This window comes from Gobius niger (genome assembly GCF_951799975.1).
Source record: "Gobius niger genome assembly, chromosome: 2".
NCBI classification, from domain to species: Eukaryota; Metazoa; Chordata; class Actinopteri; order Gobiiformes; family Gobiidae; genus Gobius; species Gobius niger.
Window position 1 is genome coordinate 3,697,053 of NC_136853.1, and position 25,171 is coordinate 3,722,223.

At 44.4% G+C, this 25,171-nt stretch overlaps 1 protein-coding gene across 3 annotated transcripts in view; it reads right to left on the minus strand.

Annotated features, from left to right (window-relative positions):
- Nucleotides 1-2,536: 2,536 nt before the first annotated feature.
- Nucleotides 2,537-25,171, minus strand: part of nap1l1 (nucleosome assembly protein 1-like 1) — a 37,092-nt gene continuing 14,457 nt past the window's right edge. Inside the window, exons 6-16 of one of the 3 annotated variants that reach the window (XM_079582854.1) lie at nucleotides 22,543-22,635; nucleotides 19,301-19,429; nucleotides 17,869-17,940; nucleotides 17,657-17,796; nucleotides 16,176-16,321; nucleotides 15,992-16,011; nucleotides 15,312-15,434; nucleotides 14,385-14,417; nucleotides 14,254-14,304; nucleotides 12,917-12,949; nucleotides 2,537-8,964 (exon numbers count right to left, since the gene is read on the minus strand). In XM_079582854.1, the coding sequence (XP_079438980.1) occupies nucleotides 12,944-12,949; nucleotides 14,254-14,304; nucleotides 14,385-14,417; nucleotides 15,312-15,434; nucleotides 15,992-16,011; nucleotides 16,176-16,321; nucleotides 17,657-17,796; nucleotides 17,869-17,940; nucleotides 19,301-19,429; nucleotides 22,543-22,635 (813 nt within the window). In that variant the 3' untranslated portion in view covers nucleotides 2,537-8,964; nucleotides 12,917-12,943. The remainder of the gene's footprint in view (nucleotides 8,965-12,916; nucleotides 12,950-14,253; nucleotides 14,305-14,384; nucleotides 14,418-15,311; nucleotides 15,435-15,991; nucleotides 16,012-16,175; nucleotides 16,322-17,656; nucleotides 17,797-17,868; nucleotides 17,941-19,300; nucleotides 19,430-22,542; nucleotides 22,636-25,171) is intronic. The other 2 variants (XM_079582853.1, XM_079582852.1) reach the window with 2 other exon arrangements.

Here is a 25,171-nt window from a genome sequence, read left to right on the forward strand (position 1 = left end):
AACATTTTTCTGAGAAAATAATTGGACATTAGTTCATATGTGCTGACAGAGCAGACAATGAACTTTGTGACAGTTTTTGTTTCACGTGTCAAAAAACAGACATAAAAATATGTATTTTGTCAGTGACCACAGTTACCATAGTTACCGTCAGTTGCTCCACCTCCATTTTAAACTATGGGTTCTTTAGAATGTGGTGATGTCACGTGAACGCAGCCTATTGGTGGGTTGCAGGTGACATCACAGCGTTCTAAAGGCCTGTACTATTGTATGGAGGAAAAATTATTTTTATTTTGAGGAAATGTTTGGTCTGTTTTTCCCATCATCAGCATCACACTTTCACAAGTCGTACCTAAAAAGAAAAAATGTGAATTACAAAAATATCATTAATATCAGTCTCTGGGTCCATGATCTCTCTGTAAAAGACCAAACATTTCCTCAAAATAAAAAAATCCTCTGTATAATATAAAGGCCTTTAGAATGTTGTGATGTCACCTGTAACCCAGCAACAGCCTCATTTGAAAGCTAAGATCGACAAACTCATCTAAATGGAGCTTTTTCCTCTTGTTTTCACTTTTCTGTTGCTTTTTTGATATGGTCATGTTTTGTCGCCCATTTTTACCAAGAAGCTTTTTAGATTTGGGTAAAGCCAAACTGGAGGAAATGTGCTCAGTTAAGGCGCAGGTTCAGAGGCTAAATCCAACTGATTGAGTTTTTGTGTAGATTTGTCATTTTACTTTTCTTTCTCTCATCAGTTTCTATGCAGGACCTTTTTAAAGGTTTATGCACAACAATGACATTTGCAGATTCACCTCAAAACTAAAGGAACTGAGTGACGTTCGTCTCACAAACGACTATGAAACCTTTTCCAAAAGTGCTTCTGATTTCGTGACAGTTCCTGGACTTTTATTCTCCTCGGTGAAAGAGGATTCGTCTCCTCCAGAAGTAACTCCGAGTCATAAAACTCCATGTTCTTTAGAGCTGTAGAAGTCACCTCGACACCCTCAGAAGCTGTAGCAATTATGGAACCTTTTTCAATCTTAATTAGAAGTCATCCTCAAACCATGAAAGGAACATTATTGCCTTCTCTACTTTAACAGCTAGAAGGCGAATACCATTAGAGTGGAAATCATCAACCCTCGCATTGGTATAGGGACCTCCTGCTCTTTCTCCACCTGGAAAACATTAAGTATGATCTAAGAGGCCGACCTTCACAATCTGATGCCACATGATGAACCAGACAAAAGCCTTGAAAACCTTGTAATTGTGATGGTCGTGTCGGGAAAGTGATGTTATTGCAAAGTTTCACCATTTCAACCGGAGATATTCCATTTTAATGAAGGACAAATTGTAGGTGAAGGTTTTGTTGTTTTTTTCTCTCACTCACCGAACATAAGACTTGAATAACAAAACATCAGCGTCTGTAGTAACCGTAATACTAAAAGTAAAAAAAGAAATTCCAGACATTTATAAATCCCGTGCTTTTTTTGTTATTTATTTCTCTGTTTTTGTGGAGTTTGTCGATCCATGTCTGATGAAGACTTTAATGATGTGGCGATGTAATGCTATGATCACTTCATATTGTGATACAATGCTGGATCTTTTTATTTTTTCCTTTTTTGCGATATACTGTGCAGCCCTAATGGCATTGTACGCCAGACTGATTTAGGGTCTGATTTCAGATGGAGGGCTAGTGTTAAACAGTGGAGAGAAGTTCTCATGATGTTGTTTATTGGACCGCACTTTTTTTTTTTTTTTTTTTCAGGGGGGTCAATGTTTGTTTTGTTGGGGAGGGGGGGGAATCAAAGACCTTTGTTGTAACTTGTCCTGACTTGTCAATAAACTAAAAGTAAAAAAACTAAATAAAAAAACTCCATGTTGGAGAAATCAAATCAAATGCAGCCGTTTCTTTGTCACCGTTTAATCCAAAGCTCAGTTTCCTCATTTTAATAAAAATCACGTGACAATTATCACTGCGGCACATGGAGGGGAAATAAGCCCTTCCCTGTTTTATTAATGAGTGTATGTAATGCATATAAGGTGGGGGGGCTAAAGGAACAGGCCACCGTTTTTACATACTGAGATATGTTCTTACCTCACTTTAGACGTGTTAATATATCCCCGTCTGGTCTTTGTCCGTGCGCTCACACATCCGCAGCCTCTCCCACATGTCACATTGCTCCAAAAAAGCTCACGATAGAAGCTACCAAGCTCTTCCACGTGTTCCCTATTTAAATAAAGTTACGTGAAGTGTTTTCATGCCAAGTATATTTACACAGAAATGTAGCATGTCGATTTTATAAGCAAATAAAAAGGGGGACTATATTGTGAGGCGTAATGATACAGGAGCACAGCGTCCGCGCAGTAACTCCTAAAGACTTCCCCGCTCACTTCCGTCAATAACCTTTACCTAACCTTTTAACTCGACTAAAGTGAGGTAAGAGCATATCTCAGTATGTAAAAACGGTGGCCTGTTCCTTTAAGCATAAAAACACAAAAGTGAAGAATCCAAAGCGTCACAAACAAACTCAGGAGCCGCTGGTGTCCATGTTTACGGAGTTTATTGATGAACACACACAGTTATTGAGTACAACAGTATTTAGGAGCCGAGCATTTCGCTTGGACAACAGCTGCTGAGGGGGGGCCCGGACACAGCGCCCCCTACGGGTCAGTTTGTATCCCCAAAACATCACCTCGATGCTCCGCAGTATCACGAGTACCCTGTGGACGAATGCAGGCAGATCCAACACTGCAGGGCTGCACAACATCCAACACCTGTCAACACCTGGGCACGCCTGGGCACACCTGTGCACACATGGGCACAGCTGTGCACGCCTGGGCACAGCTGTGCACGCCTGGGCACAGCTGGGCACAGCTGGCTCTGTATGAGGAGCTGCACTGCAAAAACGTGCAAATCCAACGGCCCAAAGGCTGGGATTACAACACCTTATTTTGAGTAGTTCTGACTAAACCATTGATTTAGTGTTGTGTAAAAGCAAACAAGGGGAGACACCACTGTGGGCATCGTTACCAAGGCAACACCAGAGGGGCCCTGGTGCAGAGTCGAAGCAGCCGACGCCCACATCACTGACTTCAAAGTTTGTCATGTTTAAAAAATGATCTTGCATCAGTAGAATAAATGTTAGCATGTTGCATCTAAGTAATACAGAAGTTTTCCAGAACAGCCACTTTAACTGATGACAGAGCAGTGGTGAAGCCAGGGGACCAAGGGGCCCCAGGCAGGAATGTCGGTAGGGGGCCCTCTAGTGGCCAGTTCTCTGCATAAGTTTTCCTCAGAACAGAAGCTTCTTTAGGTCATAATGACAGTTACAAGAAACTGGTTTCACTTTAGAAATCAGTAATTCAGTCAGCAGTAATGTGGTGGAGCCGTGAGTAACTTTAGGAACCAGGACTCACTAAAGCAGCAGGATGAACAGCGCCACGGGGCAGTGGTGGAGAGATGATGTAACTGCATCACCAAAATCATTATGAAGACTGTGTATCAAGCATTTACTACAGGCTTCAGATTAACAGGTTTGGTCATGGGGGCCCTTGACTGCTGGGGGCCCCAGGCAGCTGCCCGCCTTTCCTTATGGTGAACTACGCCTCTGACTGAGGCTCGGTGGGAACATTTTTGTGTAGGTAGCGCCAGTGCGAGCCGGAGGTGCAGCTCCGGGGAGTTGAGACCTGTGCTAATCACTCATCCTCACGAGGAGCAGTGAGGATGAGGGAGTTTGATCAAAGGCGCTAAACTGGTCACTGTGGTCCAGTTTGTGACGATGGAAAACTTCAGGCTTAAGAAAACCTGTCAAACAAAACTTAAATATTAGTACAATTATTTCCTCACTTAGCACCTGATTTTGCTTGAAAATGAGAAACGTATTAAAAATATCTTTGGCCTAAATAATCCAGTCAAAACTACTCAAAATATTTGTTTTCCCGCTGTACCGAGTCCTCGCTTACGCCATGTTTCAATCTTTCCAATCGATGTCACTTTATTAGAAAATTGTCAAATACGTTTAAAGGAACAGGTCAGTTTTTCCATGAGGTCCAGACGAGGTCATTCGTATCGTCTCAGCTCAGGTCAGATCTCAGAGTAAAAGTCGTGACCTGTTCCTTTAAAGGCACGGGTGGATATCGCGCAGCCCGACACAAAGGCAGCAGTTTGACATGTATTGCTCAAGACATGCTTTGACTCGAAACTCGCTCTTTCACAGTGATCGAGTCCACAGGGAAATGGGTTGAGGTACTTTTCTTTTTCTGTAGGAACCTTAGGAAATAAACAGGGTCGTCTGTGCTACAGCGAGAACATCCACCTGAGAATGGACCTGTGACGACTTTTCACATGCAAATATTCCTCGCGATGCAGGAAGTAGTGGAAAAAACTGCGCATGCTAAAGAGATTTCTGCAATTAAGTCAATGTTATCCCAGAAACCTCAAGATTAGCTCATTCTGATATATTTAATAGGATTTTTTGATGCTCGAAAGCCAATTCTAAATTCAAGAGCTCGATTTCTATCCATTTTAAAATTAGCTTCAATGTTTAACAGCAAGGTGGACATTTTTACTTTAAATACAGAGACAGAAACAAACAAACTCACCCGACCCTGTACATTTTAAGCCTCTCTTTCCTCATTTAGGCCCATTGTGCTTCCCGTAGACGCGGAGTAAAACGAATGCGCTTCTTAAAATAATCGTTACATTGAACAAACCGAAGGAATCGAGATTCTGCCGCGAGCGAGACGACGACACATTTACACCATCGGACGAAGTGCCACAGAAAACGGACGTACAAGAGCGTCTGAGCGTCCAGGGAATGGCCATCGTCCGTCTCAGAGTCCGATCTGAGCTACAGGGCGTCCAGTTTATCAGACCAACCCCGAAAACAAGTCACGTTCAGCTCTGGATTGTCCGAGTCCATCTAGTGTCAATAAGTTAAACAAAAGGGAGATTTTAAACTTGGGATGCACCGATCCAACACTGATATGACATCAGAGCCGATACTGGAAAAAAATATATTGGTATCGGCTACAAATACTGAACCGATACTAGTTTCGGCTCACTCATTGTAAAGGGTCCCGAGTCGTGTGTGACCCTTAATGGCCGCTCTGTCTCCTCTTACGCAGCCTGTGCCTTAAAAGGGCAAAAAGGCGGGAAGCCCTGTGCTCACGGAGGGGGCGGGGCCTCCACAGAGCTCCAGAGCTTGATTGACAGGCTCTGGAGCCAGTCAATGCACTGAAACACTTCCACATTTCAGGCTGATAAACAAAAACCAGTGTGGTCACGTGGGTCACATGGGTCACAGCGATTTTTAGAAACAGAAACACTCTTTGGAGCCAGGATTTTGTTGTTGGGATGTTTTGAAGTCCCATTAGAATCAATGCTGCAAGTGTCTCTTGAGTCGCCCCCTGGCCACCGGGGGGTGGTATTACAGCAATGTCAGCTCCTGCCATGAGGACCATAGAGAAGCATGTTCCTCACCCATTGCTCTCACTGCTTTAACCTCTTACCACCCGCCTGAACCAAGTGCATTCTGTCCTCTTTGGCCATTATATAGGTCTGTGTAACACCTCATTTGAAAGCTAAGACCAACAAAACTGATCTTTTTCCTCGCGTTGTTGCTGTGTTGTGTCACCTTTTGTTTTGTTTTTTCTTTTTGGTCAAATTTGAGTTTGTTGAGTTTTTGTCACTTTTTTCTTTTTGTCATTTTTTTGTTGCGTTTACATCCTTGTTTTCTCATTTGTGGCTGTTTTGGTGCTTTTTCCCCCTAGAAGCTTTGATTAGGGTAAAGCCAAACTGGAGAAAATGGGATCCGTTCAGGTGGGAGTTAAGAGGTTAGACACATTTCACTAAAGCCGAGTGAATATGGACATGCTGTTTGTCATTTTGAAGCTCAGAACCTGGAGAATCCAATCGCTACGTTAGCTTGAACCTCCGCACATGTTTGATCGCTGCTGTGTCAAACAGCATGCTAACGCTAGCGGCACGAATCAAGGCTGGGTCAGAAATGGGCCACTGCTGCAGCGGCCAAGTGTATTTTAGTTTATGCGGTTAAAGAATAACTGATGTTATTTGTGCATAAGTTCTAATCATATTAATGTGACCTGAAAAGCCCGTCTTATTCCCCAGGATGTTTAGTGTAGAAAAGTCCAGGGACCCTTGATGTTTTTCCATTAGTTTATTAATAGACAGAATTGATCTGTAACATGACAAGAAAAAGATCTTAAAATGAAGGATAATCGGATATCGGTCGATACTCAAACCCCCAGTATCGGAAGCAAAACAGCTGGATCGGTGCATCTCTAGTTTAGAAACTTTGAAATTTGGTGCTAACAGAAACAAACTTTCATTTCCAAGACCCGCTTTTCGTTTGTGCCATAACTGTGGGTTTGTTTTTAAAAAGGTGGAATGTCGTAGAGTTTGGAAAAGAAGCTACGCGTGACCAAATCTGAGCACCGTGTAAAGATCCTTTTTTACAGTGATGCAAATGCTACAAACGCTGCTCCACTGATTGAGAATCTGATCAAGAAACGTCGCGTATTTCTGTAGAATTGGATAAATCAAAGCATTTCTCATGGAAGAGCCTCCTTACTTTTTCTTTTTAGCAACATTTCTCGTTTGTGGTGAGCGTCCAAACTCTCAACCCCACAAAGAAATAAAAACTGGACATCGGAATTCCTGTAAACGTCAACGCAGGATTGTGGAATGAGAGATTCGGGAGAGACTTATGGAAAGTGTCACGTTTTCCCAGCAGCAGCAGCATTCAAACAAACAGCTGTTGTCTAAGATCAGAAAAAGAACAAAAAGACCTCACAAAAATCCAAACTAGTTTTTTTTTAGCAGTGATAGTAGGTTCATGCTTTTCGCCCCCGCACAGCAAAACCAGATCCCTGTGCGGGTTGAAAGGGCTTGGATTCAGTTTGTACACGAGGGAAACACAAGGACAGGTTTCACTGATATGTTGGACCATTTCTTCTGATACTTGGACACTTTAGATCAGTAAATGTGAGGCCAGGTAATTACACTTCAAGGTTAATTAATGTGTAACAAAAGGTGTACGTGGCTTCTTAATAAAGTACATTTTAACGCCACAAATGCAGAAACAAAACGTATGAGCAGAAAGAAGCTGTAGCTGAACATGTTTTAGTCCAGGGGTTCCCAAACTTTTTAGGCTGGGACCCCAAAAATAGACGCGTAAACAAGGGACCAGCATTGTGTGAAGTTAATGCCTCTTGTGTTACTTTAGGGCAGAAAAAAAACATTTTAAATGTCAGGTTAATAAGTGTTTAACCTCTAAACAGAGCGCATTTCCCCCAGTTCGGCTTTACCCAAATCTAAAAGCTTTACTGGAGAGGCCAGTGCAACTTTTCTCATATTGCTTTTCTTTTATTCCCAATGTTAATTTTTCCCTACACTTTTTCCACATTTGCTTTGCTTTTTTTCCACACATTTTTGTTGCTCTTTTGTGGCTTTTTTGTGACATTTTCTTCAGGTGGGGGTTAAGAGGTTAAACAATCTTAATTGAATGGATTTCACACATTATACTCAAAAATATACTAAACAGGAGCCTGAGCAGGACTCATTTTAACACCAGTTTGAACCCAATTTGATGCTTGATGACATTTAAAGTGATGTTCTGTAAGTTGGGTCTGAAACTTGACAAAAGTAATGTTAAATCAGGATGTTTGTGTTGGTTTCAGACACTAATCAGAATCCCCGGGATACCGCTTTGACCAATGAGACGAGCTTTCCCTGTGAACCGGCCTGTGAGGACCCATCAGGAGAGGGGGGAGGAGCTTGATCACTTTTGAAAACTGATCCTGCTGTCCTGAGTGGCTTTTTTCTGGTTTAAGAGGGGAGGAATTTGATTTAGTTTCCCTCTTAGCTCTCCTCACTTTGCAAACACAGGCCATCACTTTAAGGCCTTTTTGGGGCACAATTTAATGACTTAAAGCAGGACTAAGCAACTCTTCCCCCTAGAGGCCATAAGTGCAACTGCATGTTGGTTATTTTTCCCTTCAAACTTGGCTGTAAATACTGTTTAAGTGGTGCTAGCCCAAAGTTAGCTTTGCCCGTTAGCCTGCTAGCTTCTTCATGATTCCATCAGTGTGTATTGGTGACTCCGACCCGGTGGCGGGGAAGTTGCACTTGTGGTTTTCTGGCCAGAGACACCGGGGCAGATGCATTTGTTAAAGTAGTTTTTGAATAATTGGAGAAAGTTTAGATTTTTTTCCAAATTGTTTTCAAACATGACCATATTTGGGCGATTCCAGGAGATGCCGTCTGTATTTATTGCTTTAATGCCCTGTAATGTACACCTTTATTACTCTTTGTACACAGTTATTAACCTTTTAAGTTACCTGTACTCACATGTAAAGGTAACAAACACTTGGAACTTGCCGTGATCTAAAGTGTCACCTAATGGTTTTACTGCTTAGAGACGATTTACCCGATCCTCCTAAAATGGAGGATTTATCTGGTAACATTCAATTTAAACTGGCAAATTTGTCGTCCAGGATTGGTCACAAAAAAGGTAACAATGATCTTTTTCCACCCAATTGTTTTGCCAATTTAAAAAAAAAGGGACAAAACACAAAATATTTCAAATTCAAGCCATTTCAACTCCGGCAGACGTGTTTCTGCTGTGCATTCTGTATTGTACATATACGAGAGGAACATATCTAGATAGAATAATAAAATACTATATACGAGCCTTTGCTCCCAATAATGTTACCATGAATTTTTCGTATAACAAAAATCTCAAAACGATTTCTTTTTTTATTAACTTCAAATTCTCTACCAAGAAAAATACAAAACATTATAAGGCGTAAGTAACTATTTTTTTTAAGTTGTTTTTTTTTTTTTCTTTACATATCGTTTGTTTTGAGAAGCTGTTACAGTGCAGTAGATCCTCGAAGGCAGCGGACGCTTCACTGCTGCTTGCATTCAGCCGGGGGGGCATCTTTCTGCAAAACAGGAGAGGAGAGTGAGGACACGGGGGGTAAAACCACACCATCAATAGGTCGAGTTCACCGGGTTCTCGCTGGAGCTCAGAGTGTTCTTATATCGTTTAAACTCCATCACATTACAGATCATGGAGATCAATGATTCACATTGGTAAAAATATGATTTATATTAAGAATGGATCTCCTCTTTCATGCCATGTGCGTAATGACAACTTAAAATAAGCAGACATTTTTATACTGACATGAAAAGCAAGATGTTAAGGGAGGAAACTAAAAATCTCCACTTCTTAAGCTCTTATAAAGCCAGCCAACAGAACTGGGGTTTTCACTTAAACAGCTAAAATAAACCTCTTACCTAAGCGTGACACAGAAATTCATTCCTTTCATCAATTCCCTCTATAGACGACGCGTTTGACACATTTGCCTGAACATTACATTGTTTAAATGTTTGACGAAGCCCCGTGAGGCGACTCCAGTTGTGATATTGGGCCAAACAAAATGGTGGATTGAATAGTTCAGTGTTTGGAATTGCTCGTGTAGCTCCACATGAGTAAACGCAGATGCATCGTTAATGGTAATCTGACGCAAATTCAATCTATAGCCGGTAATTCTCTATAACGTGAACCCAACCTATTGACAAGCAGCAAAATGTATTTGGACAAAGAAGCACACGGTAAATAAAGCAGTGACAGACAGTTTGACAAACGTGTAGGAAATCACTTCTATGGGACGTTTTAATCTATAGTTTCAGTGTTTGTCTCTAAAAAAATTTAAAAAAAGCAATGCTTGATGGCTCTGCAAAACTCAACTCCTGAAATGTCTAGAAAAATATAAATAATTTTACACATTTGTGTCTTTTTGGGATAAGGATATTGCCTCGTGTAATATTGCAATAGGGATGGGACTCTCACATTCTGTAAACGGATACAAAAAACATTGCACACACGACCCGTAACTTCTTCAAAAGTAAAAGCTGCACATCTCAGTACGGCAAAGACGTCACAAACCAATAAAACAGAAACGGCTTCAACATACAGAAACATACACGATGCAAATGCAGATAATTAGTCCAAACTCCGACAGCAAACCAGTGCGGGTTAGCGTTAGCTTAGCACAGCAGCCACAGCGCAGGGGCGTCCAACAAAACACGGACAGGAGTGGACAGGAGTGGACAGAGGGGAATGAAGGGCGTCAAACAGGGCTCTCCGCCAACACTGGCAACTCCGAGGGAAGTCGGGCGTTTGGTTAGAAAATCAGATCGTTTGAGTCTGTTCAGTCCTTGGACTCTGTTCCTGGGTCGTGTCTCAGGCCTGACTTTACAGTGAGTGATGCCAACTCTCCATAGGAATGAAAACTTAATGCTTCTACCACATACTGCTTAAATACTTCAGTTCTGTCTGAGTGTTTTGGCCTTAAAGCTAAAGGCAAACGTTCATTTTAAACAAATGGTAAAATAGCACCACCATGTGGACTCATTTCTACACTGCTGTTAATTTGTTTTTTTTAGTTTACACAAAAATGGATAGGAAGGTACAGGAAGCATGTTAGCGGAATGGTCAGGGGCGCGTAGGGGAATAGTCCGGGGTGCGTAGGGGAATAGTCCGGGGCGCGTAGGGGAATAGTCCGGGGTGCGTAGGGGAATAGTCCGGGGTGCGTAGGGGAATAGTCCGGGGTGCGTAGGGGAATAGTCCGGGGCGCGTAGGGGAATAGTCCGGGGTGCGTAGGGGAATAGCCCGGGGCGCATAGGGGACTGGGTCAGGGGTGCGTAGGGGAATAGCCCGGGGTGCGTAGGGGAATAGTCCGGGGCGCGTAGGGGAATAGTCCGGGGCGCGTAGGGGAATAGTCCGGGGTGCGTAGGGGAATAGCCCGGGGCGCGTAGGGGAATAGTCCGGGGTGCGTAGGGGAATAGCCCGGGGCGCATAGGGGACTGGGTCAGGGGTGCGTAGGGGAATAGTCCGGGGTGCGTAGGGGAATAGTCCGGGGTGCGTAGGGGAATAGTCCGGGGTGCGTAGGGGAATAGTCCGGGGCGCGTAGGGGAATAGTCCGGGGTGCGTAGGGGAATAGCCCGGGGCGCGTAGGGGAATAGTCCGGGGTGCGTAGGGGAATAGCCCGGGGCGCATAGGGGACTGGGTCAGGGGTGCGTAGGGGAATAGCCCAGGGCGCGTAGGGGAATAGCGCAGGGCGCGTAGGGGACTGGGTCAGGGGTGCGTAGGGGAATGGTCAGGGGTGCGTAGGGGAATAGCCCGGGGTGCGTAGGGGAATAGTCCGGGGTGCGTAGGGGAATAGCCCGGGGTGCATAGGGGACTGGGTCAGGGGTGCGTAGGGGAATAGCCCAGGGCGCGTAGGGGAATAGCGCAGGGCGCGTAGGGGACTGGGTCAGGGGTGCGTAGGGGAATGGTCAGGGGTGCGTAGGGGAATAGCCCGGGGTGCGTAGGGGACTGGGTCAGGGGTGCGTAGGGGAATAGCCCAGGGCGCGTAGGGGACTGGGTCAGGGGTGCGTAGGGGAATGGTCAGGGGTGCGTAGGGGAATAGCCCGGGGTGCGTAGGGGAATAGCCCGGGGTGCGTAGGGGACTGGGTCAGGGGTGCGTAGGGGAATAGCCCAGGGCGCGTAGGGGACTGGGTCAGGGGTGCGTAGGGGAATGGTCAGGGGTGCGTAGGGGAATAGCCCGGGGTGCATAGGGGACTGGGTCAGGGGTGCGTAGGGGACTGGGTCAGGGGTGCGTAGGGGAATGGTCAGGGGTGCGTAGGGGAATGGTCAGGGGTGCGTAGGGGACTGGGTCAGGGGTGCGTAGGGGAATGGTCAGGGGTGCGTAGGGGAATAGCCCAGGGCGCGTAGGGGACTGGGTCAGGGGTGCGTAGGGGAATGGTCAGGGGTGCGTAGGGGAATGGTCAGGGGTGCGTAGGGGACTGGGTCAGGGGTGCGTAGGGGAATGGTCAGGGGTGCGTAGGGGAATAGCCCAGGGCGCGTAGGGGACTGGGTCAGGGGTGCGTAGGGGAATGGTCAGGGGTGTGTAGGGGAATAGCCCGGGGTGCGTAGGGGACTGGGTCAGGGGTGCGTAGGGGAATGGTCAGGGGTGCGTAGGGGAATAGCCCGGGGTGCGTAGGGGACTGGGTCAGGGGTGCGTAGGGGAATAGCCCAGGGCGCGTAGGGGACTGGGTCAGGGGTGCGTAGGGGAATGGTCAGGGGTGCGTAGGGGAATGGTCAGGGGTGCGTAGGGGAATAGCCCGGGGTGCGTAGGGGAATAGCCCGGGGTGCATAGGGGACTGGGTCAGGGGTGCGTAGGGGACTGGGTCAGGGGTGCGTAGGGGAATGGTCAGGGGTGCGTAGGGGAATGGTCAGGGGTGCGTAGGGGAATAGCCCAGGGCGCGTAGGGGACTGGGTCAGGGGTGCGTAGGGGAATGGTCAGGGGTGCGTAGGGGAATAGCCCAGGGCGCGTAGGGGACTGGGTCAGGGGTGCGTAGGGGAATGGTCAGGGGTGCGTAGGGGAATGGTCAGGGGTGCGTAGGGGAATAGCCCAGGGCGCGTAGGGGACTGGGTCAGGGGTGCGTAGGGGAATGGTCAGGGGTGTGTAGGGGAATAGTCCGGGGCGCGTAGGGGAATGGTCAGGGGTGCGTAGGGGAATGGTCAGGGGTGCGTAGGGGAATAGTCCGGGGCGCGTAGGGGAATAATCGTCAAACTTAACTAGCATCTAGCGATTCACTTATTTGCCAATTGTGGCTTTGCGTTTTCCTCAGTAAAAATCATTTGACAAAACTGACGAAACAGCCAAACATTTTAAGTTTTATACTTTGAACCTGTCCATAAAGGATCTTTCTTCTGAGGACAACTGAAGTGACCGGTAAAGATCTGCACTTCTAGATCCAGATGTTTCGGTTTTTAGGGTCATGACGGTGCCAGTTTTGGGGGAGAGCCCCGTGTTTGGAAATGGGGCGGAGGAGAGCCGTACCTACCAGGAGAGGGTTAATGCTAGAGTCCCCTTACACCTGGTGAGAGATTTAGAAAGGAGCTGACAAAAGGATGCCAAAGTGACTGAGAAACATTCACAAGTGCAAATTAAAAATGTTAAAACTTTTTAAAAGATGATTTCCACATCAGGCCATGCTCAGATTATGTTAGAGATGATTTCAAATGCTCATTCTGTGACAGTTTCAAAACTAAAAAATAATCAAAGAAAATCTGCTTGGTAAAAGGTGTTAAAAGTCAATCCTGATTCGCATCTGTTATGTTGACCCTATTTCAAATGTGTCATCTGAAAAAAATGTAAATAAAATCATGCATGTCAGCGCAGCATTGTGGGAATTACCCAAATGCATCACATTTTGTGATTAAATGTATATTTGTTTGTTTAAAAATAGAAATTCAGCTCAGAAGTACATCCAAACATTTGACTTTGCTGATCGACGATTGAGAGTTTCCTCTTCAGCAGAGGGAGATACTGGAGTCACTTGTTAGGGATGTTCCTGCCATAAGGACCATTAATGTTTTTGCAAGAGAAGTGAGGAGAGTCAGACCAGAGGGCTGCACAGCAAGTCCAAATTTAGTTACGCCATATTTGTGTCAACCTGTGTTGCTATAGTATTGTTTTGTACGACTATTGAAATATGAACTGCTAAACTAAAACAACCGAACTTCTGCATTTCAGAACATGTTTGGGTAAAACCTGCCCTGTAGTTTATAGACCTCTGACAGAAGAAAAAAGTTGCTGTTTTATTCTTGTAAAATCAGACTTCTTGGTAACATGACAAACACTTAGCGTTTATAATTCAGTGTTAATGTTAAACGCTAATGTTTCCAAAGTCATTGAGCATGTGAACTGAATCTCCATTTTAACACAAATTGCCACCTTAATCGCAATAGAACAATCGAGCACAATCGAGAGTAAGCAGAAGGTTAGGGTTGAGGATTCAAGTTTAAGTCAACAATCTGGTTTTACATAAGAGGCTTTCTCCGCTGAATGTAAAATAATAATAAAGCAGCGTACAGCCGTGAATGTCGTTTTGTTTGAACGCCAAATGAATGGTGTTTTCTGGATGAAGCAGAAGCAAACCAAAGCAGAGCAGGATGAGATGCATCTGTACTTTCTGTATGTTGAGCGTGAGCTGTTCTCCACCTGCAGCCCCGGCACAGAGTCAATGCACAAAGGGAAGCCAGCCAGTTTGACACAAGCCGTTTAAGCCAAAGTTTAAGGAAAAAGGAAAAAGTCTGCTTTAACAGTATGTCTGCATCTTGGGCGAACAAATGTGGAGGAGAGCGCGATGGAGAAGCGGTTTTAGACTCTGAGACTGACCTTGGGAACATAGTCTGGGTCGTTTTCCTCGTCCGCCTCCTCCTCGCCCTCCTGCAAAAAAAAACAAAAAAACAAATCTAAGCAACACATTTAGAGCCACAGCTTGGTTTGAATCAAGAGCGGCGTCTCACCTCGTCGTCCGCTTCCTCGCCCTCTTCATCGTACTAAAAAGAAAATGGAAACATGAGAATTAAATCAGTTCATTTCAGACTCGTCCATCACCGTCCGCACGTTATATCACACGCCGCCGCCCGTGGGTTTACGAGGGGATAATCTGTCGTTTTGAGCAGCATTATTGTGGCAAACGTGAAGAAATGATTTTGTTTTTGGAGACTTCCATGGCTCAGCATCTCTTTAGTGGAGAAAAACTGACCCCAGATCAGCAAAGATTGTCTGTGTGGGGAAACGCATGCGTCCCGATTGGTCAACAGTGTCATGTGATCACAGTTCAGAGCTGCAGGTTCGAGTCCTGAACTTGTCTATAGTTCTGTCAAATGGAAATAAAAGTCGGCGACTCGAAGAAGCAGAACGTATTTCAGGGGATTTAATAAGAAAGAACATCAGCCCTGAGACGGAGGAGACGAGAAGAGAAGCAGCTGAAGAGAAGTTCGACTCCAAACTCAGTAAGAGCCGCTAAACTCTGGATGAAACGTGTCTGGAAAAAGGTGGTTCTTGTGAACTTTTGGTGATGACCAGAGTCCAGACATGACCCTCCCACACGACGAGACACCGACTTCAACTACAGCCACGACTCGAGACTCACTGCGACAGAATTTAAGCTAAACTGGGCAAAAAAACAAACCGTGTCGTGTGTGCTCAGCTTAAGTGGGCTAAACCATGTGCCAAAGTAATGATCTCATGCTCAAAATGCTCAAAACTAGAACTATGATATTTGATCTGGTCTTCTCACTGCTGACAGATGCCAGATTAAAAAAGTGTTTAAAGTTGTTTGCAGAAAAAAAAATGAATCAAATGTTCCCTTGTTAAAATAAAGAGCAAATCCATTCCAACCCCCACACGGCCCTCACTAAACAGATCATGAATCTAACTGGACTCACATCATCGTCATCGTCCTCGATGGCTTCTCCTGTGAAGTAGAGAACTGCTCGGGGAACGATGCGCTCGCGGATGAAGTGTCCGATCTCAAAATCCGCCGCCAGGATCGCCTCAGAGTCCTCGTCCTGGGAACGAAGCAGGAAGTGGGTTAGATCCTTCACCGATACAAGCACCGGTTTGTGTGGGATAACATATCGTTTTGTGTATTCTGTGTTCATATTCTAGAATTCTGTTTCAGTCGGAGCAGGTGCTGATTAAACTACAGGAGAAACAGTTTAGTAAAGAAATGTCCAAATGTTTTCTATGATCATTGACAGTGATTCACAAACGTTTCATTGTTTTTATGGCTGAAACATCACTTGTTTTCAATATTGTCTTCACTTTTGGAAACCGTTATGAGGAAATTAGGCCATAGTTCATGTGTGCTGAAGAGACAGCGTTGAACTTTGTGACGGTTTTTGTTTCATGTGAACTGACCCAGGAATTAGTGAGAAATAGACTAAACATTTTGACAGTTGCTATGGTTACGCAGTAGAATTTTGGCATCAAATCATAAAGGTTACTACACAAACTAGCTCCTGCTCCATTTTTGCGAGGGTTCCGGTACCAGAACCTAAGCTACATTGGTTATCCAATGTAATAAAGCAGGTTTTGGTAGAGCTATAAATGATACACCACTCACCAGCTCTCCATTTTCTGGGACTGTGAAAAGACAAAAAAGCAAATACGAATGTTAGATGGAAAAGGTCTCAAAATGTGTAGCCACGGTAAATACGATAATGTAAGCGTTTATTTGTAGTTCAGTTATATTTACTTAGTCTGAACCCGTATGCTCGTGTACATGTACAGTCAGTCGCTGGACTTACCGTCTGGGGGGGTGAAGTAGTTGAAAAAGGAGTCGTTGGGCACCGTTTTGGTCACCGTCCGCACGGTGCCGCGGCCCTTGTGTTTCTGCTTCTTCTTGATTGTTTTCAATGTGACGTTCTTGCCCTTTGTCCACTCGATCGTGCACCTGGGAAAGTAAAGGGGGGTAAGAAAATCTTTCCTTTATTTTCCTTTATAGTAGAGCCTGTTCTACAAGTAAGGCCCGTCCGAAATGAGCAGATCGGTAAGAGGTCTAACGCCAAACCAGATGTGCGTCAGCGTCCGCCATGATAAGAAGCGTCCGAATTGGTCTGTCAGTTAGCATTGAGGCTTCTTTCCCTAAATCCTTCCTAACTGTCATAGCCACTTTAGCATAGGGACCTCTGAAGCTAACTAACCGGTGATTAGGAGCTATGTGCCATCCCATAAGCCACTGCTCCAGTTATCGTTGTGAACATAATAGAAATAAAATATCAATGAATGAATCTTCCCAGTAGTCGTAAGGCTCGGATTATGAAGTCATTTGTTCATTGTCAATTATATCGTTACATTTCTTTCTTACATCATGATTTTATCACACTGCCCTACTTGGAACCTCAATATCAGCTCTGCCTCACAATAAAATCTTAGCTTTTGAGGTTTGAATTGTTGAAATGCCACGTACATATTTTTTACTGCAAATTTAATATATCACAAGAAGCCTGAGAGCCACTATATTGGTCTGAGGGCCACATTGGCCCCCAGGCCGCACTTAAGCCACCCCTGGTTTAAGACTTGACATAGCTGAGACCAAAGCTCATCTCATGGAGACCTACTTTTGCTCAGCCCAGGTCCAGCAGTGCAGCCAAACCTCCTATAATTGTCCGTGACACAGGAATTTTATAAAAATTTACCACATTGTAAAATGAGTTGTAGCTTTGACTGTTTGACAACTTAGTCATTTCAAAAAGCTTCAGCTGCATTTGCATGAGCCCGAAGTGAGGCAGGTGGATTCACACAGACTTCAAACCTCCAGAGCCAGAGTGAAAACGCAGAGTCAGGACTTTGTTGTGGATCGGGCTCCTGGGCACCGACCAAAAAGCTCCAGTAGGGGGCGGTATTGAAAACCTTTTTTTTTCCTGTGCCAATTTCCTGCACTTTTTGTCTCCAGACGTCAATAAATGATCCGCAGTGAGGCCAAAAAAGTAACCTGAACTAATAACTAACTATAACTAGTCTTCATTATTAGAGATGGCAGAGCTGTGGTCTGAGCCAGGACTAACGCAGGACATAGACCTGTTAAAAACCAGGGCTAAACCAGGACTGAATAAGAGTTCTTAGACAAAAGAGAAAAGCAATAACAAACACCAGATTGGCATTACAATCCATTTCTATCAGTTTTGTAGGTCTTAGCTTTCAAATGAGGCATTCCTCTGGCCTACAGGCTGTGAGATTTCAGATTTGAAGTTCTGGAATATGGCCCACAGTGTGGTGTTGCTCTCACCCTGTGCAGCTCATGATCTCCGGCCCGTCGAAAGAGAAGGGGTCGCTCTCGTCCGGCTCAGACCTCATTTTGTACGTCTTCGTCAGGACTGTGTTCGAGAAGAAGTCGTTGGGGTCAAAGTGGAACTCTAACGTGAAACTCTGCGGAGGAGGAGGAGGCGGGACATTAGGTCGGGGATGAAGAGGCGATGAAACGAACGTGGCTCCACTTACCATCGGCTGTCCTGGATCTGAAAACTTCACCTTGATGTCTTGTAAATGTTTAAGGATGGGTTCATCGTGTTCCTGAAACGGAGAACAACATTTTAACACTATATTTAACAGGTAGTACATCACAATTTTAATGTTGTCACGTGATAAAAAATATATATATTTAAGCACATTTAAGCACAAAGTTTCCCATTACCCAGAGTGTTGCTGATATCTGGAGACATAATTAATGCAGTCCTTATATTTGAAGAGTTTAGTCGTTCTAGGCTAGTGCATGTCTATGGTAACTAGTAGCCTGCATTAAAAACAGTCTGGACCAAGCACAGTGCACCTGAGGCAAATCACTTATACCAGACTACCCACATAAATGCATCACATGAATTACAGCATTTTGAGGGACTATTTTCTAGGAAATCACTCCGCCGCTGCGTAGCTTGTGTCGACTTGTCGTTCAATAAATAACGGATAAACGATACTTTTTGGGCTTGATATTTGAAGTCTGTACATTAGCATTTCCCTCCCGTTTCTTTGCAAAACTTTGATTTCTAAGTGAAGCAAATTGAGCTACATTACATTTCATGTTTACTGTAGCTTGTGTGGTATTTTAGGATGTGATTACGCACTTCAAGAACAAACGTCTAAGTTCAAGAGTTGACAGTATCCAGTATCGTTAGTTAAAAATATCGTTTATCGCGATACTTTCCTGCCTCAATATATCGAACTTCAAATTTGTTATTGTGATAGGCCTACTTACAACCAGGAGGCTGATGCTGATCAAATATAAGTTATTTTAAATGCAAAATGGTTGTATTTAAAAAAAATATTCAGTCAAACATTTATATGGTAACTAGTAATGCAGGCTACTAGTTACCATAGACATGCACTAGCCTAGCACCAGCACGACTAAGCTCTTCAAATATAAGAACTGCATGAATTAAAAGAAAAAAAATCTCTCCAGAAAATCAGCAACACTCTGGAGAACTAGGAAATGTGGCCCTATGTCAAAACACAATGCATTGTGTGCATTAACACAAAATGTAACAAAGTGCCGTTACTGGAAACCAAAAGGAATGCAGGATCAAAATACCTCCAAACGCAAGTATTGAAAGTACTGCGATACTTGAGATTTTCTCCATGAGCTTCACGAAGTCACTGTTAAACCATTTCAGGGACGACTTTATGAAGCTCATGGAGAAAATGCCAAGAAAATGGAAGCCAATCCCTTTTTCAATGTATAGTGTTGAAAATACTATATCCACACTTTAAATCTGTATAAATACGGGACCGGTGCAGTGTTTCAGGGCTAATATTCCCTGTATCAGTACTTTAAAAAGACTGTAAATGACTGCTGTATTGTCTGGTTTGCCTCTGGTCCAGCAGGGGGCAGCGCAGCCCCGTGTTGGAGTCAGACATGACCCAGTAAAAAGGTTCAGACCTGGAGCATGTCGCTGAGCAGATCCACGTTTTTAAAAACCGTGAGCCAGAACTCGGGGATTCCTTTGGGGTCCTCCTTCTCCTCGTCCTTTTTCTCCTCCTCCAACTTGGCCTTCTCCTTCATCTCCTCCTGAAAGCACAAAAAAAAACACACATTTATCTTTATGTAAGCAGAAAGAGATCAAGTCCCACCCGTACAGTATGTGTTAATGGCTATGTTTTGTTATTTGGGACTGAAGTGATTAATTAAAATCATTTCCATTATATTGGGAAACCAGCGGGTGCAGTCATTCATGTTGTAGCTCCGAGGCCCATAAACGCTAAGAAATGCACACACACACACATTCATCCAGTCGCTCCACAGCAGGGGCTCCAGCTCATTTGGACCGGGGGTCAAAAATACAAACTGTGTTGGTCGGTGGTGGTACGAGTAAATTATGATTTTGCAATTTATTATTTGCTATAATAAGCATTAAAACTGCATTTTGCACAGACGGGGAGAAGATGAAAACTCTACACGGCAAGGCCCTGTCCGGGAACTGAACCCGGGACCTTCTTGCTGGGCAGCGCGAGTTAGGTAAAGCTCTGACCCACAGCCTGGAGTAAAGCTGCGTTAGGAGGAACACTGCTGTGGGGAACACGGATCATCTTCTAACTGCAGACTTTGTCTTATTATGATACAATATTTCGTTTATCCGTCGTCTGTTCATCACTATTCACATGGTGTCTCCTGTCCCCCCCCCCCTCGGGAGTGCCTGTCTAGATTGAACGGAGGAACCCTGCATACTGGAATCTAAGGACTGGACGGTCTGCGATCTTGACCCGTCTGCTGAGGGACCCCCATCGGCCCTGGGTCTCCTGCCTGTCCGTCCATGGGAGTGGATCTCTCCTCCTGTGGTTCATTGATTGAAATAAAACTGTTGTATAGTGCACCTTTAAATTAAGATAAAACCAACTTTTGATGTAAAATAAGTTAGTCATATTTGACTTTGCAGCTGTATGGGGATTAGCTGGCTGCCTTGGCTTTCTATCCCGGTGGCTCCTATGAAATCAAATTGATCCTGAAGCATCAGGGTATTTAGGGTTTCGGAATGGAATGTATAGCAGGGAAAACCATTGATCCTGGAGCGTCCGACAGGCCATCGGGGGAGGAAGTACAGGCGCTGTGCTAACCACCCAAGCATGAAAGGTCAAATACGTGTTAATATCAAAACATTTTTAGATAAAAAGTGGCATAGTGCACCTTTATGTGTAAATATCTTGCCCAATGGACGGATTTCTTGAAATTACACTTTATTTTAAGAAAACGTCACTCATTTCGAGATGATCGAATATATTTTCCGATATATTTCGATATTTTGCAGGGCGATACGATACCAATACTTTTAATTCCGATCGATACTTTTGATGAGGTCATGCATATTAATGAGGCAGCAGTGCGCCACTGTTTTCAGTCAATAGAAGCCAACAATGATCAAGAATTCAGTCAGACCAGCAGGGGGCAGCACTGCAGCTTTAAGCACTTGGACCAAACACTGTCACACAAATTATTTACTTTTAATGATTTAATCTTTTATTTTTTATTATAAAGAAGATTAACATGGGGTTGTTTTTTTCCTTTTGAAACAGGACTGTGGTTTATTTAAATGTAAATATATTATAAACATCGTACATGAAAAGAACATGAAGTGTTAAAGGGGAAATAACATGTAGTATGTTAGTTTATGTTATGTTTTTTAAATCGTGATGTATCGTAGTTTATTTCTGTGCAATATATTGATTATCACAGTATCGGCGTGAGATAATCGTTAGCGTAAGCCAGTGGTCGGCAACGTCAGGCCCGGGGGCCAAATCCGGCCCTCCATCATGAAGCCTCTGGCCCTCAAGATGATTTTGAGGAATATTATTACCCAAATCAGAGATCAAATGCCTGTCAAAAACCTCTTACCCCCCCCCACTCTAACCAAGAGCATTATCTCCATTTCAACTTTACTCAAATCTAAAAGCTTCTCGACTGGTGAGCTTGGCCAGTGTACCACCTCATTTGAAAGCCTGCAAAACTGATCCTAACTTTTGTTACATTGTCGCAGCGTTTATAACATTTGATGCTTTTGTCATGTTTTTGTCCATTTTTTGTGTCTGTTTGGTTGCATTTTCTTCACTTTTTGTCCCTTTTCTGTAGGATTTCGTTGTTCTCGTCATGTTTTTGTTGCTTTGATGTTGCTTTTTCATTACTCTTAACCTTTGCCGCATTTTTTATCACTTTTGTTGCATTTCATCCTCCCTATTTTGACGCTTTATTCAAGAAGCTTTTAGATTTGAGTGAAGCCGAATGGAGAAAATGTGCTCGGTTCAGGCGGGGGTTAAGAAGTTAAAATGCTCTTGAAATGTGAAAAACAGTCAATCCCTTTAACATTTCTGAAGACCTATTTAGGTCAGACATGTGTTAGCCTGGCATCCAGATTAATCTCTCCTGTTTATTAATGAATAAACAGGAGACTAGTCTGGCGACCCTGTCGTAGAAAAGCTACTGCTGGAGGCGGGACTAATGTGGGACGACCGAAGCGCAGCAGCCAATGAGAACAAAGCGGATGTAACGACAGAAACAGCTACAAGAAAGTTGTCGTCATTGGGACGTTAACAATGGCGCTCCTGCCACACGGAGTTCGGTAAATGACTTCTGTCGTTTATGTCAGAAAAACTGAAGAACACAAGCAAACCGGAGCATTAGTGAAGTGGAAGCTTGTGTTGAAAAACTACAAAACAAAGGCGCAACAACGTGACGTTCAGGGAGCTGCTCTGATTGGTCGGTAGGCTCCATATCGCTGCGTCACTTCCTTTGAAAGCGCGAGTGTTGCCAGAGCCTCTTCTGTAAAGAAGCGGAGTCTGGTTGGCGAGACTAATGTGTAGCACTGTTATTTGTAGAAAGTGATGCGACAATTGGAGGGTCCGGCCCTTGGTCGAGCAAACTTGCCTCCCCCTGGCGTAAGCCATGTATCGCGTATCGAATCGTGAGATACCCAGAGGTTCCCACCTCTACAGTGTAGGTCTTAGCTTTCAAATGAGGCGTTACACTGGCCTATAGGCTGTAAGCTCCAGAAGCTTTAGATTTGGGTAAAGCCGAACAGGAGATGTGTTTGTGTCTCGTAACACACCGACCACTACAGCCTGTGTGATTTGCCCCGGGGCAGAGTGTGGGTCGTGTGTGGGTCGTGTGTCGCGTTGGTCATACGTCACCTGTACCTGTTTACTTACTGTCAGCTCTTCCTCTTCGTCCGCCTTCCACTCGCACTCCTCGTCTGTGGGCTCGTACGCCGCCTTCACGATCTCGCTCCTCTGGAAAAGCAGAATCACAGGGTCAGGACAGGCGGCAGAAGTGTGACAAACAAACCCGTGTTTATGTGGAAACAAATATGGCGGCGCGAGGAGACAGAACTGTCAAACTCAAATCCCAGACACAAAACCCTTTCCAGCTCATTCATTCACAAATTCACAACTCCAATCCAAATATGGTCATTTTGTTTCTGGGACGAGCCGTTACAGTAGCAGCGGCTAAAGAGGGAAATATACCTCACATCCATTATGAGACTTTGGGGCTCGTTTTCTCAAAATGAGGCAAAGCAGGGTTTATTTACAGTCAAAACAAGAGTGCAGATCAAATACTTTCGGGCGTCACGTGTGCCCGTCTCACATCCTCATGAAGACTGTTCCAGAGTTTAGCCTTAGCGTGTTTAGTCCTGGCTCTGGGACACACCAGGAGGCCCCTCCCTGAAGTTCTCAGGGTCTGAGATGGTTCATACGGCTGTAACATGTCAGAGATGGACTTTGGTGCCAACCATGAAAAGACTTGTAACAAGCAGAGCTGTTTTAAAGTCTATTGAGACCGGAGCACTGGACTAATATGGTCGTATTTCCTGGTTCTGTCCAACAGTCGTCTAACCATGGATAAGTCTTTCAGAGTCCTGTGATTTTAGCCACATTAAAGCAATGACGTCAGCAGCTTTTTAGCATCATTGATTACTCGTAGATTTCTAACCTCATTTTTTGTTTTAGAGACTGATGACACTTTCTCTTTGTCTGTGGCCAAAAACAGTTTAGTCTTAGTTTAATTGGAGTTAAAGTTGGAAGTTCTGTTCGATGCAGTGACAGCATCTACAGGCCCTGCCGTCAGTGGCACATAGATCTTAAACATCTCCTCTTTTGTAGCTCCTGAAGACTTCAAAATGTTAAGTACTAGAACGTTTGAATTTCTTTTTTATTTCAATATGCGACTCTTGCCTTATTTATTGAGCTTTGAACTGCAAAAAAACAAGGGGAAAATTTGAATTTCTGCTGGTAAATAAAAAAATCCAAATCCCTCATTGCAACCAACGAACTAAAGCCATACATTTAAACTTGGCTTTATCCATTATTTAAGTGTAGTAGCTGAAAATAGGCAACTTTTGTATATGAAAACATAAAATGACAACACTCCATATCATTAATCTACAGCAAAGGTTTCAAATTGATGTCACTCGGGTCTATTCTGTCTCGCCTTAATCTTTAATCTGGTATTTTAGGCACAAAACAAAGTTTGACCATTTGTGGCGACAAACTGCAAAATGCAGGAAGCGAGATTTCAGTTAACGGTTTGGCCACGTCCACTTCTAAGCGGCTTTTGTCGTCTGTCTGGATTAAAAAGTTGCCGTGTTTAACGCAGATGCAGCAGATATGAGGCGTGTGGGCGGCGGCGGAGGAGAACGCGGCGCAGGTCAGTTCTGATGCGTCACGGTGCAATAGCGCTGATTTGATTAGTGTGAGTTCAGGAGTCGCATCCTTGAGATGTGGAGCGTAAACACGAGTGGGAGAGAGGCGGCGCCGCGTGGAAAGGGTTTCTGAGAACAGCAAACAGCTGGTACTCACAACAAAAACAAAAATGACATAACGTAATGCTGTAATCCGGATGGATGAATGTGTTTCAGCAACGGAAGAACGCGCAGGAGGGCAACACATCGTCGACATTAAGATATCCACTTCACTGGGTCATGGGGGCGGCTGTGGGAGTCCCTATGGCTCCTCCTGCAGGTGGTGGGTCCACAGGACGGCCTCATGGTTCTAACCGGGCCTGTTGGTCTCTCATAAGGGGCTTCAGAACCGCTCTGTCTGGCCAGTCACCTGTAGGACCTGTTTGCCCTGGGAGACCCTACAGGGGCACGAAGCCCCCGACAGAGCTCTCCCAGGATCATTCAGGTCCTCAAACCCCTCCACCACGTTAAGGTGGCGGTTCCAGGAGGGAACATTAATTACAAATAAACGGCTGCTAAACTAAAATGTATTTCATGTGTAAACACAATCTAAATGAAAGATCGTTTGCAAAAAATATCGCTTCATTATCGTTATAAAAGGCCTTCAAATTATTATGAAATAAACTTTTCAGCATCGCCCACACTATTTAAATATACATGTGGAGCGGAGGGAGCTGTGCAGGAGGAGGGAGGAGCCAACCAGTGCAGGACACCACGCTCTGAAACAGGGTCAAACCAGGAGGCGAAGCACCGTTCCAGAGGATCACTGAAGGCGAAGGCTGGACAATTAATGGAACTATAATCTAAATCAGGATTTTAATGAGGGCCGATCTCAATAAGCACGTGGTGTATTTTAATGAAGAGAATTGGCCAGTCCGGTCTTATTCTGAAAAACAATTCCAGACGCTGCTGTTTTGTGTAATTGTAAGTTTGAACGTCTTTTATACGTATGAATGCGATGTCTACCTGCATTTCTTTATGTACGTTAAGTTGTAAACTCTGAAGTCGTGACCATGCACTTCTGACACTCTTCATTTCCACTTTTTTGCGTCTCCTTTACAGACAGTGTGTTCACGTTGAGCGATAAA